Below are 13,632 nucleotides of genomic sequence, written 5' to 3'. Positions count from 1 at the left end.
GCGTCTCTGAGCTGGAAGGAAGTAAGCCATGGAGCAAGGAGAACATCTTACCCATGTATAGATTGACATGGGGAACACAGTCCCTGTGGTATGATTAGCCTGCTGTTGGGAGACAGCTGATGTAGTGGCCTGCATTCCTTGCCCCAGAGTAAAGGCATGTTTTCTCAGTCTCCATAGCCACTGCGTGGCTTTCCCCGTCTTTCTTCCCCCTTTCTGGAATATCCTGGAAAATAGCCTACAGTGAAACCTGCACAGTACCAGTTTTCTCCCTTATAATGGTTTGATATACAGTGCATTCCACGAATAGAGATAGCAGTAGTCTCCTTATCCCGAGCTCTTGTGGGGGCTCACATGAAAATAAAAGTCCTCAGAGTGCTGAAGTGGGTGCTGTCATGCCTGCAGTGTGCACTGCAGCTCCCTGCCAGACTCTAGCTTGGGTTTGGAAGCACTGCTGCTTCCACTGGGAGCCAAGAGTTGGTTGCTGGACTCTGATTCTTGGCAGTGCTGGACCAAAATTACTCTTTCTCCCTTGAATTTTTAAAGAAGTGAGGTTCTGCTTGGTCTAGATTATTACCATTGTGCTTTAAATAACAAAGCTGTGCACCTAGGCTCTTTTTTCTGTCTTATTTAGAATTCCAGTTGTGTGGGCAACTTTGGAGAAGAGGGTTTGGGCTCCTGAGACTCAGGGATGTTTAAAAGTTCTGTGCTTAGTTTGCTTTTAGCTATCTGAATGGACTAATAATTAGCAGAAATAATTTAACAAATAGAGTGGTGAGTCTGAGGTACTGAATGTGTACACTGAGTTGTTACCCAACTGGAAATTAAAATTCTCACTATGCTGGAAATTTACAGCTAATAACTAATGATACAACCAGTATTAGACCTAACTTAATCTAGTCTTACAACGCTTGTAATAGATGCACATTCCTCTTCAGAGTTAATTTTCAGGGTGCTTATAAACATCATGGTCAGTTTATTCCATTTACTCTCTTGCTTTGTGGTGGATAAGACTTCAGTAAAATGATCTGTACTCAGTATCTGCCTATAGAATCATCCAATCATGTAAATTCAGGGGCACTATTTTTAATCAGACAATATAATTGGTACTAATCTTGAAATAAATGGTGCTCCTGAGAAGCAGGAGCTCCTGTCTTCTCCGGAGCACCATCTGTGTGGCTCACATGCAATCAGCAATATTTATATTAAATGCTATATATTCTGCCTCATCTACTGTTTGATTTCCTCTCTCTGAGTCTCATGCTATGAACCAAAACAGGAATCAAAACACCTAAGTTCTGACAAGCAATTTCTTCCTTCGGTTTGCTATGTATACCTTGTTAATGCAGCTTTATTCAGTCCTTTTGTCAACAGTCAGTGCTCATAGTACACCCAGTCTGCCCAGTGCAAGGTCTTAAGCTCAATTTTCATTATAATTGCTATGAAGATTTTTAGGTATCTCCCTCATGTTCTCTAAAACTTTGCCGTTTTCTTCATTTCATCACAGTGATATGGATTCCACATTGCCTTGTCCCAAAATATCACATTGGATTATTCCCAGAAACACTGTTCTGCTACTCAATTATCAAAACACCACTCTAATTGTTTTGTTTGTTTGTTTTAGGTTGTAAGAGGTAAAATACTCTTGGTGAAAAAAAAAAATAAAGTCGAAGTGAGCATACATTTTTGACCTTGCTGTTTTGCTAACAAATGTGCTTTATCTGTTCTTTCTTTTTTTTTTTTTCCATGGTAAGGGGTTTGTAAGCAAGCTGGATGAATTCATTCACTGGTTAAATGAAGCCATGGAAACAACAGAGAACTGGACTCCTCCTAAAGCAGAGACAGACAGCCTTAAGCTGTACCTGGAGACACACTTGGTAGGACAATGCTCTACTATGATTGCTATCACTAATTCTGCTGTGCTTTTTATTTGATTATTATTTTTTTTTATTACAAGCATGCCTCTATATTTCAATGTAAGATTTGCAGCACTGCAGTTTATTTTAATGAAAATATCAACAAATTATTTTCTGGGCATGAAATATGTACTGATAACTTTGTAAAAGTTAAATTAAAAGGTAGAATTGCATTACAATTCAGAATTTATGTCCAAACTGAAAGAAAAGACAATAACAAGAGGAAAAAGTATAATTTTTTTCTGCTGATCATTCTAGGATTTTTACTACATTGTAGCATTAATGAAAGTGTTATTAATGAGGAACTCTTATTTTCTCTCACACAGTTTTAGCATAGCACAGTGTCATTTAAACAAAATATTTGAAATAGTTACTTCAAATATTTTTCTTGCTGTGCATTTAATTAATACTGATTTTATACTGTAGGTAGAAAATAGAGCTCAATGTGTGCTGTTCAGTGGGTAGGTATCTTAACAGGTAAACTACTCTAGCTGGTAAAAGGAAAATTTTAAAAAGTACAGAAAATTAAACTAAGAAATTTCCTCTTTTTCTGCTGAAATCTTTGCTTCTTACTGGTATGAAATGAAAGAAAATATGGTGATAGCAGTACTCCAAGGCAGCGACCCAGACACCCCAGCTGTATGAAAGAGGACATGAGCTGAGCCTACAGCAGACTGTCATCTCCCAAAGCTCAGCCTCACTTCCAATCTCTGCTAATCTTATGGCAGAAAATTATTCAACGGTGCCAGGAAGTCACGTGATGCATTACAGGAAAAAATGTCATCTGAATCCCTCCCGTAATACTGGAGTGACCATTATTAAATTAATTTCATATACATCAACTACATCAACAGTTAAAACCAAACTGAAAACTGCTTTGGGATTTCAGCTGTACAGAAAGCTCTTGTGTCTTTTGCTCTTCAATATTTCTTTTTGTGCTAGTGCTGTTGGGCATTCACTGGATGAAGTGTTCATTGTGGTAGTCTATCAAATGCAGTATGAGGACACATCGTTTTTCCTTATGTTGCAGATTTTGTGTCCTGTGGCAGAGTTCAGGTTGTTGCCTTGCCTTCTGCACACACTCATCCCATGATTCCCATTGTGTTCACAGATGCTCTGAAGGCACAGAGCACGTTGTGAAATCAGACCTCAGAAAAGACACTGGTCACTTCAATTTGTTTTTGTTGTACTCTGCAACATGAAACTTTTGATGGGGAACTTTTATGAGTAGAATCACAATTTTCACTCTTGACTGGATAAAAAGAAACATATTCCAGGTAACACCCTGTAACTCTCACAGTCAGTTTATTTTCCTCTTTCTTCCATGGGGAGGAGCACAGGAGCTCATATGCAGGCAAATTACTTCCAACTTTGCCGTGTGGTTCTTGGGGAGCTGAGACCAAACCCATCTATATCAGACTGGAATGTCGAATAGTAGCTCAGAGGCAGCTCTATCATTGCTAGAGGTAGTCCAAATAAATGAGTATGTTGGCACTTGTACGACCTCACTTTCCCCTGTCAGTAGTTAAGCTCCTAGCTGCTTTCTGTGTATTTGGAGTAGGAAAATCCTCATATGCTTCAGGATCATTATGTCCTGAAACAAGTTGGGGATTTTTTTACTTCACTGCAGAAGTAAAATATCTAAAGAATGGTTCAGTTTCAATTTGATACTATTATAATTATTTTATGGCATCTATATCCAGTGAAAAACCCACTGAGTAACTTAAAAAAGCATAACTGAGTTTTGTTTCTTGGTTTTCGGATAATGTATGTTATCATACTAGTTTCTACACAGCAGAAAATACAGACCATTTTGCAGTGTGGGAGATAGTTATTTGTATTAACTAGACTGTCAGCTTTTCAGTGGCTTTTGTCTGTCAGACATCCTAATCTGTGTTTAAACAGAAGTATATGAACTTCAGTTCATGTTAAGCTCACTGTTGAAATTTCCCTTAGTTGAGCATTGTAAGGCCATGGTGATCGTGGTTTGTGTGAGAGACTTACACTTCTCATTTTCTTCTTTTGCCAGTCAGATTATACATGTCAGACTTACCTGAGAGGTGCTGAAATAAAGGAACTTGGAACTTTATAAGATTAGGTTCCAGACTTATGGGTTTATAATACAGACATTGGTAGTAAACTAGCTGGGAGAACAAAGAAAATGTGTTGGTTGTTTTCTGTGTAGTGCATTTACACCAACATATCTCATAACTATTTCCTCACTGGTGCAGGTTTTCTCATCATAAAATGAGTGAAAACTCAGTACGGATAAATATTTTTATTAGTAGAGACATATCCTTAGCCTTTGGCATGAGTTATCAACTCCATGAACTGTGATGCTGTTTTCTTTGAAATACATTTGTGATGACAAAATTAGTGCCATAAAGGGAGAATATTTTGCATTTATGAATGAAATCTCTTCTGTCAAATTTAAGAAAAGAAAATAACAGGAGCAAGAAAACACAAAAATTCACTTGTTCCTGTTGTCATTGGTAGGGAAAAAATCTGCAGAGGTGACAAGGAGAAGGTTGTGCATATCTTCAAAAGTTTTCAATATGTAAAATTGTAGACTGTCACTTTAGGACTTCAATGTAAACTGTTGATAAAGGTTTGAATTTTAAAATCTCTCCCCACTCAGCCTTGCTTTTCTTCATCTTTGACATTTCAAGAAATGGCGTGGCACAGACACAAAAATAGTGCATTAAAAAAAAAGGCATCACAAGAAACCAACTTATGAAAATCTTTGCATGAAGTAATGCTCACGTGAGGAGTCAGATTTCTTGAACAGGATGGCAATGCAAGTATCTACTACAAGTGTCATAGCATGACATCAGCTTAAATTGGTACAATTCCCCAAATAATTGTTGATTCTTATACCTGGCCTGGCAATACTGTCCACAAGCATGTTAATCAACACTTTGAAGCACACAAATAGCGTTTGTCTATTGCTCCTGGCTCACCAAGAGCTGCTTGCAGAGACATCTCTCTAAGTGTCTGAAGGTCCCACCTGGACAACTTCTAAAACAGTGAAGCACACTGTGGTGAAGAGGGAAGGCAGACTCTCTTCAATTTGGTCTGTTTTTCCTCATTATCTCATCTGCTCAGAGACCAGCTGGGGAGTTCCTGGGTCACCAAGGGAATTCATAACCAAGTGCACTATATGTGCATGTGGGCCTGATACCCAAATACACCACAATTATAATTAGTAAGTCACCTATTGGAGTTTTGTTCTTAAATCACAGTTACAACTTAAACTCCATCGATTTTGCCATGATGAGAAACCATTTATTTTTGCTAAAAACCATGATTTTTTTCTATAAAAAAATTCTACCTTTTCCAGAAAGGTGGTCTTCATCTTGAATGTGTGCTGTAATAGACAATCTTCAGCTTAGAGAGCAGTTTTCTTGCAAATTTTAAAACCCAGCTCCCTGATGTTCTGCAGAACAAAAGTTGCTATATGCTTCATTTTAGACAACACCAAAGCACAAATCTATAAATGAAAATGCTCTCAGAGATCCCTGGAACAGAGACTGAAATTATTCTTTCAATTTTACAGGTCTTCACAACTCAGTAATGTTGGTTAAACTGATTTGGGAGCTGTGTGCTTCCCATTCATATGGAAGAGCTGACATGGAGCAGCCACCCCTTGAACATCTGGCACTCTGCAGGCAGCCACCCAAGCCAGCAGATGTCGAAAACACTAATAAGTTTTCATAAAACAGGCGTGTTTTTCAGCAGAAATCTACTTTTCCACAAAGGTCTCAGTCGGCCCTAGTAGAGAAAAAATGGAGCAGGTTTTGTATTTTTTTTTTTTTGAGAAATTAGGTGAAAATCAGTTCCCAAAGAAAAGATAGCTTCATTTGCCTCACTAAAAACAGTTTCTGATTCACTTTATCTTTTGTATCTCTCATTTTCTGCTATGCTGATTCTTGCCCATTGGCACCCTGATCAAAATCAGCTACTAGCAGACTGTAAGCATAGACTTGGTGGTATGCAAATCAGTTTTCATCAAAAACAGTATCCTGAAGGCAGCTTATGAGCTAAAAGCATCTGTCTAGGTGGTACTGCTGTGCTTGTGAAACCAAGCAGACTTTCTAACCAGCTTGACAAATAAGAATTCACCATGTATCTCTTGACCATTTTAGTTTGCTAAAAAAGACATATAACTATATCCATGGCCTGATAAGAGATGTTGCTTTAGCATAGTGAAGAGGTAAGCCAGCTGCTGTGAAGAACTGCTGAGGGAAAGGTTTAGACAGAAGGTACTATATATATTTGCTGAGGCCTTGAAATTTTAATTCTGTAGTACTCATTTTTTCCTATGTTGTTAATGCAGTACTTTGTTTTTTTTGTTGTTGCTGCACTACTCCTATTTGTGCACTCGGTGTGGTGTGCTCTTAGGTCATTGTACTAAGCCTTTGCTGTGTCTGGAGTCTCAGGGCTAGGGAACACAAGAATTTTAAATGGGATCCTGCAAATGAAAAATAGAATATTTTACACTTATTTCGGGGCAGATTTTTAAATACTTCTCGCATTGTTAATAGATGTCAGCAAGGAATATTTTTTTCTATAGAAATAAAACTAATTAAGGTAAAGTCTTAGAAATTTGGAATTAACAGTAAGGCATTTTTGTCCATTTTGTTCCAGTAAGACTGTCCTTACTTCTTGTTTTTTTTTTTTTTTTTTTAAAGCAAAAAATATATGTTCTGTTTTGCTGAAACTAGAATAGCAAATATGATTCTGTAAAAACCACAAGTGGTGAGGATTGCATGGAGTTATTGCAGTACAAAATGTGGTTTGGATATGCTAACTGATCATTCTATGAACAGTATTTTCTTAGTTTTGTTTTCAGATCCCTGTCAGTAATATTTACTCCAATTTAGTCACAAGGTTTGGGCCACATTAAAATCCTTTTTAGCCCAGAAGCAGTTCATTATGTTGACCTTCTCAGTCGCCATATTTACTTAATTTGTTAGTCTTAGAAATATCATAGAGCAAGCATCATTAGTATTTCAAAGCAAATTATACAAGTTGCTTCACACTAGCATTTCCTTTCCTTCTGTACATAAAGTTGAGATGTCATCTCCATTCAGAACTAAATTCTTTTTAAGATACAGGAGGCTTGAGTTTTATTATCCAAAGAGAAGTGAAATAAGAATTTTTTTCTGTCTCTGTTATAAATGTTTCTGGCCACATCATGGCTCAGCACTTTCTGAGCTGTAAACAACAAATGCCTTCATACAGAAAATAGATTGTATTTTCACATTTAAGAAATTGTATTGGTGAAGTAATGATGCCTCAGTGATATTTCATGATACCTGATTGTCTGTTTGTAACAAGACTGCTATGTCCGGAAAAAAGATCATTCTCATCTCCCTGGAAAATCTCATTTTCTGAAAAATGTCAGTTTAGAGAGGTATTAAATATCTATTCTTATTGAAAATAAGGTTAAATACACATGCCTTGGGCTAATCTACCGACTGTCTTTGTAGTAGCAGTAGTAATGGTAATTTTATTAAGGGTATTAGAGCCTCTGAAATGGCTAAGTTATGTATTCTACTTTTGCTATATGGGAATTTCCAATGTGCATGGCAGCTATATGAGATAATTTCCTCAAAACATAGAACACTTTCTCTGCAGGATGATGGTGCAAAAGAGTGAGCACCATGAATGGCCTAATATTTTATTTCCCTAACAATTTTAATTTGAATTTGTTTGCCTTATTGTTTGTTTGAATTTTTAAAATTTTTGGTGCTTTTTTTTTTTTTTTTTTTTGAAAGGCATTTTGGGTATGCTTGGATTCCTGAGGGTATGTCCTTTTCCACAGGAAACAGTCTGCACAACATACTAATCAGAGATGTAGACTAAACTCAGCAGATTTCACAGGCAAATAAAACGATTTAATAGGAAGTAAGATAGTAAACTTAAACAAACAGAATACATGTATATTGTCAGTTTTGACTATTATTCAGATTTTAAAATCTGTAAACCAAATAACCTCTATGTAAACTTTTCTGTTTCTTGAGTTAAAGTGTAGGAAATGTTGCTGTCATTTTAACACATTTGACTCTACCTGGATTGTAGTCTGAATCCAGAGAATGTAAGTTGCTGACTGTTGGAAAAATAGAGGTTTCTAAATTGTTTGGACTGTTTTTCAAATTTAAAGAACATTTTTGGTGACGAAGGAAGAAAAAAAGCAGATATATAAGAAAGAAAATCCAGGTATATTAAATCCAAGTATATCCTTCTAATAAAAGCACTGCTCTTCTGACCCATACAAAAATACTGCACTTGATCTAAAGATGTTTCCCATAAGATCATGCAATGAAGAAAAGCTGAAATAAATACTTTCTTTGTAAGGAAGAAAGAGTGACCCATGGTTTTGATCCTAGTATAGCACTATTATGATTAGGATCTGTTATTACTCTATGTGTTTTTAGTGAAAGAAGGGGATGTTCATTTACTGTCTTCATGTACACATAGTCCCACTGCAGAGGTGTTTTTTTTGTGCAAGTTTGTAGCATAAGAAATAGCTTCTTTGTAATTTTCTTAGAGACTTAATACTCTTAACAGTCCTTTTCTTTCCTGCCTTTCAAATTTGTAGATACCTACTCTTGTGTAAGTACTTTGTGCAGCTGCAAATTTAAAAAAAAATAAAAAAAATAATAGACATAGGTTAACTAGCTTCATGGAGAACTTCCCCAGCTTTTCTAGTTCTGAGAGCCACAGTCATCTCTGGACAGAGGAGACATTAAACCAGAGACAGATCATATATAGGATGTCATTCTAAAATAATTTTGCTTCTTCTACAGAAGGAAAAGGGAAATTGGAATATTCAAAATCTGAACTTTCTCACTTTTGAGGATTTTGAAGTCTTGTATTCTACATGTGTGAAAGTATAGTGTATGATTAGTGTCTCAAGAACAAATTTATTGCTCTGTTGTTTCAGGTTTTTTTAATGCACAATGTTTGAGGTTTAAAAGGTTACAATTCAGACTCTGGGAAATGTTTAAATTCATTTCCTCTTGTTGGTAAAGCTGACCAAGGCAGGGTAACTTGATTTGGCAGTGTTGCAGATGTTCACTCCCTCACAATTCTCACTACCCTAAACTGTAAAACTTTTAGGTCCTGAGGTATCCCAGAATGGAGATCCTGTAAATCTGAGTGGTGAAAGGGGTTCCTCTGGGTCTGTTGTGTGTTTGGCCCGCAGAAGACATTATTTGCATACAGGGGATTCAGTGACTATAATAATATAATGAAATCAAATCACCATTATAAAATGCTTGGCACTAACCTAATAAGAAAATTTCAGTGAAAAGTGTTTCACATAAATTGTGACTTAGAAGCTTTGTAACTTTATATATGACAACCTGGCCATGGTTGCCAACCAAGCCAATGTTTACACAAATTTATCATTGCAACAACTTTTGAAACACCTTTAAAATTATTTGAAATGAGTGTTTATTTTATAAATAAACCGCATCATGTTTTTGTAGAAACTCTATTAATTGTAATATTTTGTCTATTAAAATACCTGCTATTGTCTGAATTTTTAGTATTGTTATGCTGGTATTGTCAGTAGAGATGTAGTCAGCAATTTGGTTTTGGAAATGATATGAAGTTTATTTTTATAAAATGTGAAGGTTGTAAATGATTAAAAAATACAATGCCAACATCTCAAAGGACACACAAGCACACTTTCAGCAACGTTTAAGTTTGCTTTTACTTACCTGCCAAGAGCTATTGACCACTCCCATGGTTCTGTGCTATGTTACTCTGAGGCATAATATCCTTTACATTTTATGTACTCAAGTAACACAATTGCTGTTTTGATGCTTGCAATGCCAAAGCATTCAGGAGAAATATAGAAAATGCAGGAAAGGAATGGAGGTTTTTGATTGGTAAATATTTTTATTTGCATCTCCTATGATACTTACTTTTTTCACTTTCTTAATTCTACAAATTAATTGGGTTAATAACCTGGGACCTTAATTTATTAGCTATATTTTGCTAAGCAGGAATTTTAGTTCTCTGTTTAATTGCATGAAACCTTTTGTCTATACTTACATAAAACAAATTATATCTCCATCATATTCCCCTGAAATGAAAATCCTTCAAGAATTGTTCTAAAACTACGTAGTGTTATTTAATGCCAGAGATTTCATTTTGGTCTGATAGTAAGCAAATTTAAATAAGATTTAAAAAATAGACATGTATAAGTTATTTTCCCCTTGGTAGCTCCATATTTGCCAGGGCTGCTATGCCCCATGAATACATCTTTGGTTTGGAAAGCTGTTACCTCTTGCTTGGCTTTTTTTCTGCATGTGATAGGACAATCCAACTTGGAAATATTTTGATTGAATAGTTTTTGGGCATGGTGTATCCCCAGGTGGGAGAGACATGCTTAGAAAGAACAACAAGTCAGAAAACTGTAGATTCTGCAGATTATTTTCAAGAAGCCAACAGATTATTAAGGGCAACTGTATACAGTGGGCTGCATGTGCAATTCACCACGACTATGGCAACTTAACAATTGTTTCACTGCATAGTAATTTTACCCATGCCATTTTCTGCCTGTGTTCCTGCCTTGTTGTCCCTTGATAATAGACAAACAGGGATTCAATTTAGGAAGTCTCATGTGAACTTTTTTTTTTTTTTTGATGGTGAAAAATGTTTAGACAGACACAATCAAAGAGAAATTTACATAGTAAACCACAGAAAATAAATTAGAACTGGCAGCAGAAGAATTTATGTGAGCTTGAAATAAAAAATATCTGCAAAAATAGCCCCCATGTCTTCTAAATCTACAAAATAGGCGTCCTGGTGAGTAGGGCTAAGTAACTAATCATTTTTCTCCACATCTAAAATGATGCATTCAAAACTTGGCTAAATTACCTAAAAGATGACAAACACAATGAGGAGTGAGAAACTGAAACTGAGGAACTTAAAGCGTTTCATGTGAGAAAGATAGGTTTATTCATGTTTAACATGTAACAGAGGGAAAAAACCTATTGCTTGTTTAATAGTGGGATGTCAGAAGCTGTGACAGAGGAGAGATGAGGTGATTTTACAGAAGTATGAACTACTGTGGGACTGCTGGAGTAGAGCCTCTTTGTATGGAGTTTTGCCTGCCCAACACAAATTCTGTGGCCATGTGACAGAGTTGGGTTAGTGCTCTGTCAGTGCATTTGCAGCCCTCACTCCCACATTTTTATCTGGTCTAGATTTAATGGTCTCAAAGGATCTGGGCTTTCAGCGTTTCCCTTAGGAGGTTATTATACAATCTAATACATCTCACTTTCATGGGAAATTTCATATTTATCTTAACTTGTCCTCTTCCTAATTTAACTCCATTAGTCCCATCTACTGTACCCTCTCATACTGTACTAAGTCTTCTTTCTGCTTAGTGTTCAGATTCATGAAATATAAACCAGGCAAAACTAGACAGGACCTTTCTCTCAATCAAGACTTAGTCAGACTTACTTATTTCTTATTTGTTCCACCATTTCCACTTTTAAACAAATTTTGCTTGCTCTTCAAACTACCAGCACTTTGTCTCCTCATAAATGAGGTTGGTTCCTCCCAGACAAAAAGGACATTCAGATCAAGTGAAAGATGGAGAATGCATTTGAGTCATCAGAAGGTAAAACCATTCCCAGGGTTGCTATAGTTAGCTCATTACTAAGTATTTTGATCCCAGAATGTTCAGTTAATATTATGTTTAGATGAAGGATAAACTTACAGAGTGAAATTATCTTATATCTGAACCCATCTTATATCTGATCTACATCTACAGTAGCACAATGCCTGTATGACATGACCATTATGGGATTTCAGTAGAGAGGTTCCCAGATTTATGCCAATTTAAAAGGCATTTTAGATTATAATCTGGTATTGTGAACCAACATAAAAAGTGATATAGTTATTTTGCCCATTTTTATCTGCCTACAGAGGCCAGTGAAAGGAATTGCCCCCAGAGAAACTGAAAAAAAATTTAAAGTCTTCCCATTTTTGCAAAGGATAGAAGACCAAATCTGCTTTCCACTAACTATTCACTCTTAAAAAATATCTAACATTTTCCACTGATTACAGAAGAAAATGTGTGCTTCATCTAAGCCAAGTGATGGTCGTGTTGAGTTAGGAATTAAAGATTTGCTTAGCATTTGGTGATAATTGGTCCCTTGGTCCTAATTGCTGTAGGGAGGGCATGTTCTTTGTTTTAGAAAGAGAAGAAAAAGCACATAGTGGGTGCTGCTGCTTCAGAGGAGGATTCATCATGCTCTTCTTAATAAGCAAAGGTAGAACTGTAAGACTCAGCCTTGGCTGTGGAGCATTTCCAAAGTGCTTGTGTTATATTTAGCAGGTGGAGTGTCAGTCAGATGAAAATACAGCTTAAAAGAAAAGAAGGAAATAAAATATTCTTTGTGGACACGTAGATTTTATGGAAAACATGAACAAAGGAGATATTGACTGAAACTACTTCACATGTAATATTTGGTTCCCAGGAAAATATTTCTTAGTGGTGCTTATTTAATGCTAGGTAAGCTTAACTAAAAAAAGTTAGGCTTTACTAGAAGGCAAATGTACAACAATTTCCATGTTAATATAAGGACAACTTACATAGTAGTTCTTTTTTCTTGATTTATTGAATGTCATTGGTAGGTAGTGTTCAGGAGCCTGAAAATGCCACTAGGTTTTTACATGGCTTATTGGGAAACTAACTCAAATTATGAACTTCAATTATTAACTCAAATTCTTAACTTAAAGAATAGGCACTGTCCAAACAGAGACTTTCTGTGTCATCAAAAAAACTCAAGGAAAAAAAAGAAGGAAATAGAGAGTTGCCATTCCATGGTCAAAAATTGAGTTTAGGACTTGATGTCAGTATTTTGTCATAGCAAATTATTGGAAGGTACCTATGCCAGGCCAATAGACTTGCAAAAGTAGCTGTATATTAAGCGTATATAAATACTTTTTCAGGAATTGTTTCAAGTCATATTCCCTTTAAGAAAAATGAAGTGTGTATTCCATATATTTTCTACTAGCAACTGTTCCCAATACTCTAAATTTCACAATTGAATTATATCTGTCACAGTAGGTGTTACAATCAAAAGTGCTACATTCTTAGCCAAAATATGAATGCAACTATACCTAAATATATTTTAGTCATGTAGATTTACAAAAAAAATTATTAGGAAATTTTAGATTAATCTTCCTTTTTAAAATTCTGAAACCATAGAATCCAAGACAGATGATTTTTAATTGTCTGTACAATTGCTCTAAAATATAACACTCTAGAAACAATAATATGTTCTTAAAGGTATTTAAAAGTATAAAAAAATGAACCACAAGAAAATTCTCTTTCAGATGTTCCCCAGTGCACCACACAATTCTGATAGTATGCTGAACTGAGAAAATTAAGATATTTCTTAACCTGACAATAGGTGTAAACTGCTGTGTCATCCAAACTAACCCATATTTCTGTATACATTGTAGATTCACATGATACCTAGATGCTGGTTTGTGTTTCAGAGACAGTACATCAGAAACACTCAGCTGATACATTAGGACTTGAAAAAAAAAAATCATGCTTATAGTAGGTCTCTGTGCCTCTGGAAACAAAAAAAATTCTAGTTGTCTGTCTGTACTGCAGATGTGAATAGGTCAAGACCCAGGCATTTTACCAAATTATAAAGATTTTCTGAAATGTAGCATATCA

The 13,632-nt window shown here is 35.7% G+C and overlaps 1 protein-coding gene across 1 annotated transcript in view; it reads left to right on the top strand.

Moving 5' to 3' along the window:
• AKAP6 (A-kinase anchoring protein 6) overlaps positions 1-13,632 on the top strand; it is a 212,667-nt gene that overhangs the window by 57,508 nt on the left and 141,527 nt on the right. Inside the window, 1 exon segment of the mRNA XM_066322134.1 lies at positions 1,752-1,874. Coding sequence (XP_066178231.1) covers positions 1,752-1,874 — 123 coding nt within the window.

This window comes from Sylvia atricapilla, chromosome 6, assembly GCF_009819655.1.
Source record: "Sylvia atricapilla isolate bSylAtr1 chromosome 6, bSylAtr1.pri, whole genome shotgun sequence".
Lineage (NCBI taxonomy): Eukaryota > Metazoa > Chordata > Aves > Passeriformes > Sylviidae > Sylvia > Sylvia atricapilla.
The sequence above is the reverse complement of the archived record's forward strand: the minus strand, read 5'-3'. Positions and strand labels throughout refer to the sequence as shown.